This window comes from Oncorhynchus nerka, linkage group LG5, assembly GCF_034236695.1.
Source record: "Oncorhynchus nerka isolate Pitt River linkage group LG5, Oner_Uvic_2.0, whole genome shotgun sequence".
In the NCBI taxonomy this organism is placed as follows: domain Eukaryota; kingdom Metazoa; phylum Chordata; class Actinopteri; order Salmoniformes; family Salmonidae; genus Oncorhynchus; species Oncorhynchus nerka.
Genome location: NC_088400.1, coordinates 28,203,341 through 28,218,372, shown reverse-complemented (window position 1 = coordinate 28,218,372; position 15,032 = coordinate 28,203,341). Strand labels below are relative to the sequence as shown.

At 46.3% G+C, this 15,032-nt stretch overlaps 1 protein-coding gene across 1 annotated transcript in view; it reads left to right on the top strand.

The window, feature by feature from the left end:
• The window catches only part of LOC115123089 (slit homolog 3 protein-like), a 516,835-nt gene that overhangs the window by 301,512 nt on the left and 200,291 nt on the right, over positions 1-15,032 (top strand). Inside the window, 2 exon segments of the mRNA XM_065018507.1 lie at positions 3,340-3,503; positions 5,448-5,592. Coding sequence (XP_064874579.1) covers positions 3,340-3,503; positions 5,448-5,592 — 309 coding nt within the window.

Sequence of the window (15,032 nt, the reverse complement as noted above, 5' to 3'; positions counted from 1 at the left end):
CTGATCACCACCAAAAACAGAAAAGGCTGGTCACTAGGGAAAACACATGGAAGGTTGGTGTGCCAGCATAACCAGCTAGACCCTGCTGGTCAGACCATCTTGACCAGCATCCGACTAGCACTAACCAGCTTGACCAGCACTGACCAGCATAGACCAGCATAGAGCAGCGTGGACCAGCTTGAAATTTATGCTGGTCTATGCTGTTTTTTTAAGCAGGTATTGTCTTTGTCTCTGTCCTCTGTGACCGGTGCATTACTTGTTTACTGTACCCACTCCACTTACACTGTCTCCCCGACCACAATCAATTCAAATCATTCCACAGTGTTCAACCTCACAGGATGTTTCCATTCTGTGGCTGACCTTGTGTATTAGCAGTGGGCTCTGGGGTTCTTATGACCATGTGATCTGAGTGTTTCACTGCTCAACGATCCAGTGACAACAGTAGACACAGGTCTGATTTGGTTGGGTCTGGGGATGCATACATACAGACAGATAGACAGACTGACCTTGACACCCGGGGCTCATCTCAGAACCACAGTGTTTCAGGGGTCACAGTGATCCTGCAGTGTCCTCGCCCCCAGAACCCCAGTCATCAGCTCTTTTCCTGCCTGCTGCCGGTACTCCTCTGGGTCCTGAGGTCTGGAGGCCAGGAGCTGTCGACTCCCCCTGCATTAGGACTACGCTATATGCTCCCCGGCTCGGCAGTCTGCTCTGGAAAGCCTTCCATCCATCAGTCCCCTCAGACAAGCTTAGCCCCAGCCCCCTCCCCATCCCCTCTCCGCCTCCTCGCCTCCCCAGGATTGAATTTGCTGATGCTGTGATGGCCAGCCTGCTGCTCCCTAGCCAGTATTGAATTATCGGAGGCTCCCTCTACTCCCCCCTACTCCTCTTGCTCCCAGTTCCTTTGTATTGAATTTTCTGGCTCTAATATCCCTGAGATCTCTGTATTGAATTTGCTGCTCGTAAAAACAACTTATTAAATCAAATGTTTAGAAATGTCTGTAATCCATTTAGCAGGGATGGGGCGATGTAGTGATGGGATGGAAGGTGGATGACTCCGGGTTTCTAATGAAATAGCTTGGATTACCTAGCTCTGCACCATCTCTCTCTCTCTCCCTCTCTCTCTCTCTCTCTCTCTCTCTCTCTCTCTCGCTCTGCACCCTCTCTCTATCTCTATGCCTCTCTCTCTATTTCTCTCTCTGTTTCTCTCCCCCAACGCTCTCTTTACGAGCTTTGTCCAGCAGCCATTCAATTAGATCAAATGATATCACCCCATGGTGCTTTGCCATTCAATCACTCCAGACAAATAGAGTGTGAGGCCTCCTACTGCTAAAGGGGTAGCCAGTCGTTTTCACAGTGTGTGTGGATCACTGGATGAGATGAGTTGCCTTTTTGTGCAGGCTCTGATGATGAACATGTGCACCTACCTCACCTCACACACACACACACATGTACACACACACATAAGCATGCACACATCTGACCACAGATTGGTGGTGTATGAGCCCTCTGCTCCGTCTCAGTGTGGAGCTCATCCCCTCCATCCGTCCATCTCTCTGATCCCACTGGTGTGTAATTCATCCGGAACAACGGGAGGCTATAAACTGGATTTATAATGGGAAGAGCTCCATTAAAACTACAGCCCACGCTGCTATCCTCAATGAGCAATTCCTGTCCCCTAACCGGATCACACCCCTATTTCATTTGCAGACTTTTTGTAAAGGGTATAGAGCCTGTTTTATTTGCTGACATTACTTTTTCGCCCCCTCCCTCCCTCCCTCCCTCTGTTTCCTCTCCTCTCAGCTCCTCTCCTCTCGCCCCGTCGGTCCCGTAATGGCTGTTGTGAGATAGGGATTTAGCCCCAGTATATCGTGTCCTGTCCTCTTCTTTGAGGGAGGGAGAACTTGAGGAAAAGAAGGTGTTGGCCAAGAGAGAGAGACCATTCTTGCATCTGGAGAAGGATACATATTAGATACAGACACATGTTAGATACAGACACATATTAGATACAGACACATATTAGATACAGGCACATATTAGATACAGATACATATTAGATACAGACACATATTAGATACAGACACATATTAGATACAGACACATGTTAGATACAGACACATGTTAGATACAGATACATATTAGATACAGATACATATTAGATACAGACACATATTAGATACAGACACATGTTAGATACAGATACATATTAGATACAGACACATGTTAGATACAGATACATATTAGATACAGATGCATATTAGATACAGACACATATTAGATACAGACACATATTAGATACAGACACATGTTAGATACAGACACATATTAGATACAGATGCATATTAGATACAGATATTTATTAGATACAGACACATATTAGATACAGATGCATATTAGATACAGACACATATTAGATACAGATGTATATTAGATACAGACACATATTAGATACAGACACATGTTAGATACAGACACATGTTAGATACAGATACATATTAGATACAGATACATATTAGATACAGATACATGTTAGATACAGATACATATTAGATACAGACACATATTAGATACAGACACATGTTAGATACAGACACATATTAGATACAGACACATGTTAGATACAGATACATATTAGATACAGACACATATTAGATACAGATACATATTAGATACAGACACATATTAGATACAGACACATATTAGATACAGACACATATTAGATACAGATACATATTAGATACAGACACATATTAGATACAGACAGGGGCGGCAGGGTAGCCTAGTGGTTAGAGCGTTGGACTAGTAACTGGAAGGATGCAAGTTCAAATCCCCGAGCTGACAAGGTACAAATCTGTCGTTCTGCCCCTGAACAGGCAGTTAACCCACTTTTCCTAGGCCGTTGTTCTTAACTGACTTGCCTAGTAAAATAAAAAATAAAAAAGATACAGACACATATTAGATACAGATACATATTAGTAGTGTTTATTTGGTCTTGGTTATGACAACCACAGCTCTGTCAAGGACAGAGGAGTCACAGAGTCATAAACACAGCTCTGCTGCCATGAGTGAATGAGGACTCCTAACACCGTTCCATCTGCTAGGTAGCCTTAGACATGAGGAACCATAGAAGGTCTTTACAATTTGTGGACATATATTTCAGTGAGTGGATTATTCTTCTCAGCCTTGGATTTGGTCATTTTTCTCATACATGGTATGTCACTGGCCATCTACTGTGGCACTGAACACTGTGGCTGATCTATTTCTCTCCTCCCTCCCTCTGCAGCCAACAACACGCACTGACTACTGCTGTTCCCTCACTCTCCCCTCCTCCCTCTGCAGACGTCTACATTCTAACAATCTGCACTGCGACTGCCACCTGTCCTGGCTGTCTGACTGGCTGCGGCAGAGGCGGGGCCTGGCCCCCTTCACCCAGTGCATGGCGCCTGCCAACATGAGGGGCCTCAACATCCCTGACGTCCAGAAGAAAGACTTCACATGTACTGGTACACTAAATCCCAATGACAACACACTGTACTACAAACACTAAACAATGTACCTACCCATGTTATCTCCAGATGAACACATTCTTTCATGGCTCAGATTGAAAAGCCACTGAATCAGTAGAATAGGTTGGTGTTCTTGTTTAATTTACTCCAGGATATAATTGGTAAAAGTTTTCACTTTTGGGCTTAATGAACACCTCCCACCCCCTCCCTGCAGCCATAAATCAGCCGAGGAATCTCCAGCAGGCAGACGCAGCAGAAATACAGTTGTCCGCCTTAGAGTCAGCCCCTTAATTGACCTGCAAATAAAGACAATATAGCACAGGAGAGAGAGAGAGAGAGGAGAGAGAGATTTTCCCTTTTGTAAATATTTGCACATTGTTACAATATTGTATATAGCCATAACATGACATTTAAAAGCTCTCTATTCTTGTGGAACTTTTGTGAGTGTACAACATAAAACACCAAATAATACATGCAGAGCAGAATTATTGGGTATACGCGCTAATTATCAAAATCCAGAAAAGAGACGTTAAATTCTTCAACCACCTAAAATGAAGCAATTCCCAAACCTTCCATAACAAAGCCATCACCTACAGAGAGATGAACCTGGAGAAGAGTCCCCTAAGTAAGCTGGTCCTGGGGCTCTGTTCACAAACACAAACACACCCCACAGAGAGATGAACCTGGAGAAGAGTCCCCTAACCAAGCTGGTCCTGGGGCTCTGTTCACAAACACAAACACACCCCACAGAGCCCCAGGACAGCAGCACAATTAGACCCAACCAAATCATGAGAAAACAAAGAGATAATTACTTGACACATTACAAATAAAAATAGAGCAAACTAGAATGCTATTTGGCCCCAAAAAGAGAGTACTCTGTGGCAGAATACCTGACCACTGTGACTGACCCAACATTAAGGATATCTTTGAGTGTACAGACTCTTGCTATTGAGAAAGGCTGCCGAAGGCAGACATGGCTATCAAGAGAAGACAGGTTATGTGCACACTGCCCACAAAACGAGGTGGAAACTGAGCTGCACTTCCTAACCTCCTGCCAAATGTATGACCACATTAGAGACACATATTTCCCACAGATTACACAGACCCACAAAGCATTCAAAAACAAATCCAAGTTTGATAAACTCCCATATCTATTGGGTGAACTACCACAGTGTGCCATCACAGCAGTAAGATTTGTGACCTGTCGCCACAAGAAAAGGGCAACCAGTGAAGAACAAACACCATTGTCAATACAACCTATATTTATGTTTTAGTTTCCTTTTTGTACTTTAACTATTACAACACTGTATATAGACATAATATGGCATTTGAAATGTCTCTATTCTTTTGGAACTGTGTGAGTGTCATGTTTACTGTTAATTTTGATTGTTTATTTAACTTTTGTTTATTATCTATTCCACTTCCTTTGGCAATGTAAACATATGTTTCCCATGACAATAAAGCCCCTTAAATATACATTTGAGAGAGAGTAGAGAGAGCCCCTGTGCTGGTAAAAAAAAGGTCTCTCTCTCTCTCTCCCCCTCTCTCTCCCCCTCTCTCTCTCTCTCTCTCTCTCTCTCTCTCTCTCTCTCTCTCTCCCTCTCTCTCTCTCCCTCTGTCCCTCTCTCTCGCTCGCTCGCTCCTCTCTCTCTCTCTCTCTCTCTCTCCCTCTCTCTCTCTTTCTCTCTCTCTCTCTCTCCCTCTCTCTCTCCCTCTCTCTCCCTCTCTCTCTCTCCCTCTCTCGCTCTCTCTCTCTCTCTCTCTCTCTCTCTCTCTCTCTCTCTCTCTCTCTCTCCCCCTCTCTCTCTCTCTCTCTCTCTCTGTCTCTCCCTCTCTGTCTCTCCCTCTCTATCGCCCTCTCTCTCTCTCTCTCTCTCTCTCTCTCTCTCTTGATCTCCCTGTCTTCCTCTTTCTCTCTATCACCCTCTCTCTCTTCCTCAGGCCCAGCTCAGGTGAAGCCTCATACCTGTATTCCCCAAGCATCAGTGTGTCCGGCCTCTTGCACCTGCAACAACAACATTGTGGACTGTCGCCGCAAGGGCCTGACGGAGATCCCTGCCAACCTACCAGAGGGCATCGTAGAGATGTAAGTAGACTAACTTTACTCCACAATGCTTTTTAACAATCACTACTTTTATTCATGTATATCACCCGTTGTCTTCATTATTGGTACACTCAGAATGTTGTGTAGTTCATACGGAAACATCCTGTTTTTGTACAAAACACACGGGTCTTTTTGTTTTTGTACAAACCGTCCTGTGTGTTTATTACCTACCTGCTCCTGTAATGGAACAAACCCCATTAGCTCCATCAGTTAACAGGCTCATTACTGCTGGTCCAGGTGCCTGGTGTCTGTCTCTACTCTGTACTGAGACATAAACATCATCTCCTATCCTCTGGGCTGCTGGCTGGCTGGCTGACTGACTGGCTAACTGACTAGCTGGCTGGCTGGCTGGCTGGCTGGCTCAATGGCTAACTGACTGATTGACTGGCTGGCTGGCTGGCTAACTGACTGATTGTCTGGCTGACTGGCTGGCTGAGTGGCTGACTGACACACAGGTGGAGTCCTCGCCTATGGATCTGCGGTTTCTCTGCCTGCCCCATCTCAGAGATCAGTCTCAGCTAGGTGGCTCAGACATTTCTCTGCACCCCATGGGGCCTTGTTAGTGGCTTGACTTACTGAGATAATGTGCAGCTTTTCTAGGACCCAACCACCCTTGTTTAGGGGGATGTGTGTGTGTGTGTGTGTGTGTGTGTGTGTGTGTGTGTGTGTGTGTGTGTGTGTGTGTGTGTGTGTGTGTGTGTGTGCGGCTGTGCGGCGTGTTTGTCTGCTGCCTCGTACCCCAGGCTGATTGGATTTCCGCTCTACTTTGGAGCGCGTCCATATCTTCTCAGTCAGGATATTTGATATACATATCGATCGCTCCTGCTCTTGTTTGCGCTAAAGGACAGGTGGGTAATTGCTCTGATATGTACCGTTTCTACACCGCTGTTGTTGTGCCAATAGTGTATGACCTTTGAATAACAAATGAATATGTTAAGGAAGGAAGGTAGGATACATTACTACAGCGCTTTCTATAGCCAGAAATGATATACCACTAATGAAATGATGTATTGTCAGGACTTTGCTAGGGTCCGATAGTCATTTCTCTAAGAATTGTTTTCACGTTCCTCTGCCAGGTTCGAATTACTGTTACACCCACCGCTCAGGAACAACAGCCAAAACAACATCCACTCAATCTGTAGTTTAGGAATCAGAGGAAATAGATCCCTTGGAGCAGAGTCTGTGTTGTATACGTCTCCGTATAAGTTTTCCCTGTTCCTGCCTAAATATACACTGAGTAAACCAAACATTAGGAACACCAAATCAAATCCATTTTTTATTTGTCACATACACATGGTTAGCAGATGTTAATGCGAGTGTAGCGAAATGCTTGTGCTTCTAGTTCCGACAATGCAGTAATAACCAACAAGTAATCTAACTAACAATTCCAAAACTACTGTCTTATACACAGTGTAAGGGGATAAAGAATATGTACATAAAGATATATGAATGAGTGATGGTACAGAGCAGCATAGGCAAGATACAGTAGATGGTATCGAGTACAGTATATACATATGAGATGAGTATGTAAACAAAGTGGCATAGTTAAAGTGGCTAGTGATACATGTATTACATAAGGATGCAGTAGATGATATAGAGTACAGTATATACGTATGCATATGAGATGAATAATGTAGGGTATGTAACATTATATAAGGTAGCATTGTTTAAAGTGAATAGTGATATATTTTACATCATTTCCCATCAATTCCCATTATTAAAGTGGCTGGAGTTGAGTCAGTGTGTTGCCAGCAGCCACTCAATGTTAGTGGTGGCGGTTTAACAGTCTGATGGCCCTGAGATAGAAGCTGTTTTTCAGTCTCTCGGTCCCAGCTTTGATGCACCTGTACTGACCTCGCCTTCTGGATGATAGCGGGGTGAACAGGCAGTGGCTCGGGTGGTTGTTGTCCTTGATGATCTTTATGGCCTTCCTGTAACATCGGGTGGTGTAGGTGTCCTGGAGGGCAGGTAGTTTGCCCCCGGTGATGCGTTGTGCAGACCTCACTACCCTCTGGAGAGCCTTACGGTTGTGGGCGGAGCAGTTGCCGTACCAGGCGGTGATACAGCCCGCCAGGATGCTCTCGATTGTGCATCTGTAGAAGTTTGTGAGTGCTTTTGGTGACAAGCCAAATTTCTTCAGCCTCCTGAGGTTGAAGAGGCGCTGCTGCGCCTTCTTCACGATGCTGTCTGTGTGAGTGGACCAATTCAGTTTGTCTGTGATGTGTATGCCGAGGAACTTAAAACTTGCTACCCTCTCCACTACTGTTCCATCCTAATATTGAGTTGTACCCCCTTTGGCCTCAGAACAGCCTCAATTCGTTGGGGCATTGAATTTACAAGGTGTAGAAAGCGTTCCACAGGGATGCTGACCCATGTTGACTATAATGCTTCCTACAGTTGTCAAGTTGGCTGGATAACCTTTGGGTGGTGAACCATTCTTAAAACACACGGGAAACTGTTGAGTGTGAAAAACAGCATTGCAATTCTCGACACAAACAGGTGTGCCTGGCACCAACTACCATACCCCATTCAAAGACACTTAAATCTTGTATCTTAATATGCACCCTCGTCATTGGCACACAAACACAATCCATGTCTCAATTTTCTCAAGGCTTAAAGAAACGTCTTTAACCTGTCTCCTCTCCTTCATCTACAGTACAGTGATTGAAGTGGATTTAACAAGGGATCACAGCTTTCACCTAGTCAGTCTGTCAGTCTGGTCAGTCAAATATGTTGTTTACTCATGCATTCGGAAAGTGCTCAGACCCCTTGACTTTTTCCACATTTAGTTACGTTACAGCCTTATTCTAAAATTGATGAAATAGTTTTTTTTCTTTCATCAATTAACACACAATACCCCAGAATGACGAAGCAAAAACAGTTTTTTGGAAAAAATCTAAAAAAAAAAAATGTCATTTAACATAGGTATTCAGACCCTTTACTCAGTACTTTGTTGAAGCACCTTTGGTAGCGATGACAGCCTTGAGTCTTCTATGAAGCTACAAGCTTGACAGTTTCTCCCATTCTTCTCTGCAGATCTGCACAGCTATTTTCAATTCTCTCCAGAGATGTTCATTCGGGTTCAAGTCCGGGCTCTGGCTGGAGGACATTCAGAGACTTGTCGCGAAGCCACTCCTGTGCTGTCTTGGCTATGTGCTTAGGGTCGTTATCCTGTTGGAAGGTGAACCTTCGCCCCAGTCTGAGGTCCTGAGCATTCTGGAACAGATTTTCATCAAGGGTCTCTCTGTACTTTGCTCCGTTCATCTTTCACTCGATCCTGACTAGTCTCCCAGTCATTGCCGCTAAAAACATCCCCACAGCATGATGGTGCCACCACCATGCTTCACCGTAGGGATGTTGCCCGGTTTCCTCCAGACGTGACGCTTGGCATTCAGGCCAAAGAGTTCAATCTTGGTTTCATCAGACCAGAGAATCTTGTTTCTCATGGTCTGAGTCCTTTATGGGCCTTTTGGCAAACTCTAACTGCGCCGTCATGTGCCTTTTACTGAGGAGTGGCTTCCGTCTGGCCAGTCTACCATAGAGGCCTGATTGGTGGAGTGCTGGAGAGATGGTTGTCTTTCTGGAAGAGTCTCCCATCTCCACAGAGGAACTCGAGTTCTTGGCCCTGACCAAGGCCCTTCTCCCCCGATTGCTCAGTTTGGCCGGACGACCAACACTAGGAAGAGTCATGGTGGTTCTAACCTTCCATTTAAGTGTTCTTGGGGACCATAAATGCTGCAGACATTTTTTGGCACACTTCCCAGATCTGTGCCTCGACACAATCCTGTTTCGGAGCTCTATAGACAATTCCTTCGACCTCATGGCTTGGTTTTTGCTCTGACATGCACTGTGTGTGCCAGGTGTGTGCCTTTCCAAATCATGTCCAGTCAATTGAATTTACCACAGGTGGACTCCAATCAGGTTGTAGAAACATCTCAAGGATGATCAATGGAAACAGGATTCACCTGAGCAAAATGTTGAGTCTCATAGCAAAGGGTCTGAATAATTATGTAAATAGGGTGTTTCTGTTTTTCATATTTAAAACATTTGGTTAAAAAAATGTCAAACCTGTTATCGCATTGTCATTATGGGGTATTGTGTGTAGATTGATTCATACCTTATTTTATTTAATCCATTATAGAAAAAGGCTGTAATGTAACAAAATGCAGAAAAAGAAAAGAGGTATGCATAATTTTCGAATGCACTTTATATGCAATCATTATCTTCCTTTAGCGTCATTCCCTTCCTAGGAGCCATTAACAGACACACACATGCCTCCAGAGAAGGGCCAGAACCATAACAGTATCACGATACCCCTTAGTATCGTGGCAAGGAAACAAAACACAATGAGGGTTTCACTTCTTTAGGAAAACAGCTCTAATGTTTGAAACAAACATCATTATGTTGTCATCCAGAGTCATGTCTTTATTTTCCAAGCTATTTCACACAATACTTTACTTACTGCAGGTTTTTAAAGCACCGAATAGTTTGGTCTGCTTCCTGTTTTCATTTTTGCCATGGATAACATATTGCAATACTGGTTTCATCACAACCCTACTGCAGAGTAGACCCAGATAGATGGTGGTGTAGTGAGGTAGGGGGACAGAGGGTGGGATTGAGAGATTTGGGGGAGTAGAGAGGAGGACTGAGGGGCTGCAGCAGGTAGCGAAGGGGACAGGCACGGGGGACAGAGGGGTGGGACTAGGAGATATCGTGGGGGGAGTGGGGGGCAGCAGGTGGGGGGACAGGCACGGGGACAGGGGGTGGGACTAGCGATATCGGGGACTGCAGGCACGGGGGACAGAGGGGTGGGACTAGGAGATATCGTGGCGTGGGAGTGGGGCTGCAGCAGGTAGCGAAGGGGACAGGCACGGGGGACAGAGGGGTGGGACTAGGAGATATCGTGGCGTGGGAGTGGGGCTGCAACAGGTAGCGAAGGGGACAGGCACGGGGACAGAGGGGTGGGACTAGGAGATATCGTGGCGGGAGGGTGGGGGCTGCAGCAGGTAGCGAAGGGGACAGGCACGGGGGACAGAGGGGTGGGACTAGGAGATATCGTGGCGGGGAGTGGGGGCTGCAGCAGGTAGCGAAGGGGACAGGCACGGGGGACAGAGGGGTGGGACTAGGAAATATCGTGGCGTGGGAGTGGGGCTGCAACAGGTAGCGAAGGGGACAGGCACGGGGGACAGAGGGGTGGGACTAGGAGATATCGTGACGGGAGGGTGGGGGCTGCAGCAGGTAGCGAAGGGGACAGGCACAGGGGACAGAGGGGTGGGACTAGGAGATATCGTGGCGGGAGGGTGGGGGGCTGCAGCAGGTAGCGAAGGGGACAGGCACGGGGGACAGAGGGGTGGGACTAGGAGATATCGTGGCGTGGGAGTGGGGCTGCAGCAGGTAGCGAAGGGGACAGGCACGGGGGACAGAGGGGTGGGACTAGGAGATATCGTGGCGGGGGAGTGGGGCTGCAGCAGGTAGCGAAGGGGACAGGCACGGGGGACAGAGAGGTGGGACTAGGAGATATCGTGGCGTGGGAGTGGGGCTGCAGCAGGTAGCGAAGGGGACAGGCACGGGGACAGAGGGGTGGGACTAGGAGATATCGTGGCGGGGAGTGGGGCTGCAGCAGGTAGCGAAGGGGACAGGCACGGGGGACAGAGGGGTGGGACTAGGAGATATCGTGGCGGGGGCGTGGGGGGCTGCAGCAGGTAGCGAAGGGGACAGGCACGGGGGACAGAGGGGTGGGACTAGGCGATATCGTGGCGGGGGTGACCCTTGCCCAGTAGCTCTGTGGCTGAATTACTGAGTGGCCTTGCACTACCCTCCCCAGATACCACTACAGACACAAAGCACAGCAGCCCATTTCCATCCTCCATCTCCCAGACAACACCGCCCACTGGGCCAGGTCTCACTGTGACTATTAAAACCTACCCAAACCAGAAACCGTGGATAGATGGAAGCATTTGCGCAAAACGAAAAGCGCAAACCACCACATTTAATCATGGCAAGATGACTGTAAATATGGTTGAATACAAACAGTGTACTTATTCCCTCCATAAGGCAATCAAACAGGCAAAGCTTCAGTACAATGGCTCAGACATGAGACGTATGTGGCAGGGTCTACAGACAATCACGGGTTACAAAGGGAAAACTAGCCACGTCGCAGACACCGAAATACCTTCTTCGTCCGTTTTGAGGATAACATAGTGCCACTGACGTGGCCCACTCCCAAGGACTGTGGGCTTTCATTCTCCAAGGCCGACGTGAGTAAGACATTTAAACGTGTGCAAGGCTACTGGCCCAGACGGCATCCCTAGCCACATCCTCTCCTCAGAGCATGCACAGACCAGCTGGCTGGTGTGTTTACGGACATATTCAATCTCTCCGTATCCCAGTCTGCTGTCCCCACTTGCTTCAAGATGTCCACCATTGTTCCTGTACCCAAGAAAGCAAAGGTAACTTGTACTAAATGACTATCGCCCTGTAGCACTCACTTCGGTTGTCATGAAGTGCTTTGAGAGACTAGTTAACGATCACACCCTACACCCACTTAAATTTGCTAACCGTCCCAATAGATCCACAGACGATGGAATCACCATTGCACTGCACACTGCCCTATCCCACCTGGACAAGAGGAATACCTATGTCAGAATACTGTTAATTGACTACAGCTCAGCCATCAACACCATAGTACCCTCCAAGCTCATCATTAAGCTTTGGGCCCTGGGTCTGAACCCCGCCATGTGCAACTGGGTCCTGGACTTCCTGACGGGCCGCCCCCAGGTGATGAAGGTAGGAAACAATACCTTCACTTCACTGATCCTCAACACTGGGGCGCCACAAGGATGCGTGCTCAGCCCCCTCCTGTACTCCCTGTTCACCCAGGACTGTGTGGCCCAGGACGCCTCCAACTCAGTCATTTTACATTTACATTTAAGTCATTTAGCAGACGCTCTTATCCAGAGCGACTTACAAATTGGTGCGTTCACCTTAAGACATCCAGTGGAACAGCCACTTTACAATAGTGCATCTAAATCTTTTAAGGGGGGGGGGGGGTGAGAAGGATTACTTTATCCTATCCTAGGTATTCCTGAAAGAGGTGGGGTTTCAGGTGTCTCCGGAAGGTGGTGATTGACTCCGCTGTCCTGGCGTCGTGAGGGAGTTTGTTCCACCATTGGTGGGCCAGAGCAGCGAACAGTTTTGACTGGGCTGCGCGGGAACTGTACTTCCTCAGTGGTAGGGAGGCGAGCAGGCCAGAGGTGGAATCATCAGTCATCAAATTTGCAGACGACACAACAGTAGTAGGCCTGATTACCAACAATGAAGAGACAGCCTATAGGGAGGAGGTGAGGGCCCTGGGGGAGCGGTGTCAGGAAAATAACCTCTCCCTCAACAAAACAAAAGAGATATCCACATCGCCCCTATCCATATCGACAGGACCGCAGTAGGGAAGGTGGAAGCTTCAAGTTCCTCGGCGTACACATCCCTGACGATCTGAAATGATCCACCCACACAGAGAGTGTGGTGAAGAAAGCGCATCAGCACCTCTTCAACCTCAGGAGGCTTAAGAAATTTGGCTTGCCCCTAAGACCCTCAGAAAACTCCAGGACACCTACAGCACCGATGTCATAGGAAGAAAAAAATATATAATCAAGGACAACATCCACCAGAGCCACGGCCTGTTCACCCCGCTATCATCCAGAAGGCAAGATCAGTACAGGTGCATCAAAGCTGGGACCGAGAGCCTGAAAGATAGCTTTTATCTCAAGGCCATCAGACTGTTCAATAGGCATCACTAGCCAGCTACCACCTGGCTACTCAACCCTGCACCTTAGAGGCTGCTGCCCCATGTACATAGACATGGAATCACTGGTCATTTTAATAATGGAACACTAGTCACTTTAATAATCTGCACGTACTGCTTTACTCATCTCATATGTACAGTATATACTGTATTATATTCTACTGTATTTTAGTCAATGCCACTCTGACATTGCTCGTCCTAATATACAGTTGAAGTCGGAAGTTTACATACACTTTGGTTGGAGCCATTAAAACACATTTTTCAACTGCTCCACAAATTTCTTGTTAACAAACTATTTCTTTGGCGGTTAGGACATCTACATCTAATTGTTTACAGACAGATTATTTAACTTATAATTGTCATGTCCTGACTATAGAAAACCTGTATTTTCTATGGTAGAGTAGGTCAGGGCGTGACTAGAGGTTTTAGTCTAGTTTATTATTTCTATGTGGGGTTCTAGGTTTAATTTTCTATGTTGGGGTTTGTGAATGATTCCCATATTAGAGGCCTCTGGTTATCGTTGTCATACTTAAGTAGCATGTTTTCCACCTGATGGGATGTTGTTTATGTTTAGTTGCCTGTTAGCACTGCATTGTCGTCACGGTTCATTTATTCTTTATTGTTTTGTATTTGCTTAAGTTTCACTTTATTCATTAAAATATGTGGAACTCAACATACTTGGTCCGACCATCATTATTACGAACAACGTGACAATAATTTACTGTATCACAATTCCGGTGGGTCAGAAGATTATATACACTAAGTTGACTGTGCCTTTAAACAGCTTTGAAAATTCCAGAAAATTACGTCATGGCTATAGAAGCTTCTGATAGGCTAATTGACATAATTTGCATCAATTGGAGGTGTACCTGTGGATATATGTCAAGGCCTACCTTCAAACTCAATGCCTCTTTTACTTGACATCATGGGAAAATCAAAAGAAATCAGCCAAGACCTCAGAAAAATCATTGTAGACCTCCACAAGTCTGGTTCATCCTTGGGAGCAATTTCCAAATGCCTGAAGGTACCACATTTATCTGTACAAACAATAGTATGCAAGTATAAACACCATGTGACCACGCAGCCATCATACCGCTCAGGAAGGAGACGCGTTCTGTCTCCTAGAGATGAACGTGCTTTGGTGTGAAACAACCGCAAAGGATCTTGTGAATATGCTGGAGGAAACCGGTACAAAAGTATCTATATCCACAGTAAAATGAGTCCTATATCGACATAACCTGAAAGGCTGCTCAGCAAGGAAGAAGCGACTGCTCCAAAACCGCCATAAAAAAGCAGGACTACGGTTTGCAACTGCACATGGGGACAAAGATTGTACTTTCTGGAGAAATGTCCTCTTGTCTGATTAAACAAAAATTGAAGTTTGGCCATAATCGCCATCGTTATGTTTGGAGGAAAAAGGGGGAGGCTTGCAAACCGAAGAACACCATCCCAACTGTGAAGCACGGGGGTGGCAGCATCATGTTGTTTGGGTGCTTTACTGCAGGAGGGACTGCTGCACTTCACAAAATAGCTTCTTGAGGAAGGAACATTATGTGCATATATTGAAGCAACATCTCAAGACATCAGTCAGGAAGTTAAAGCTTGATCGCAAATGGGTCTTCCA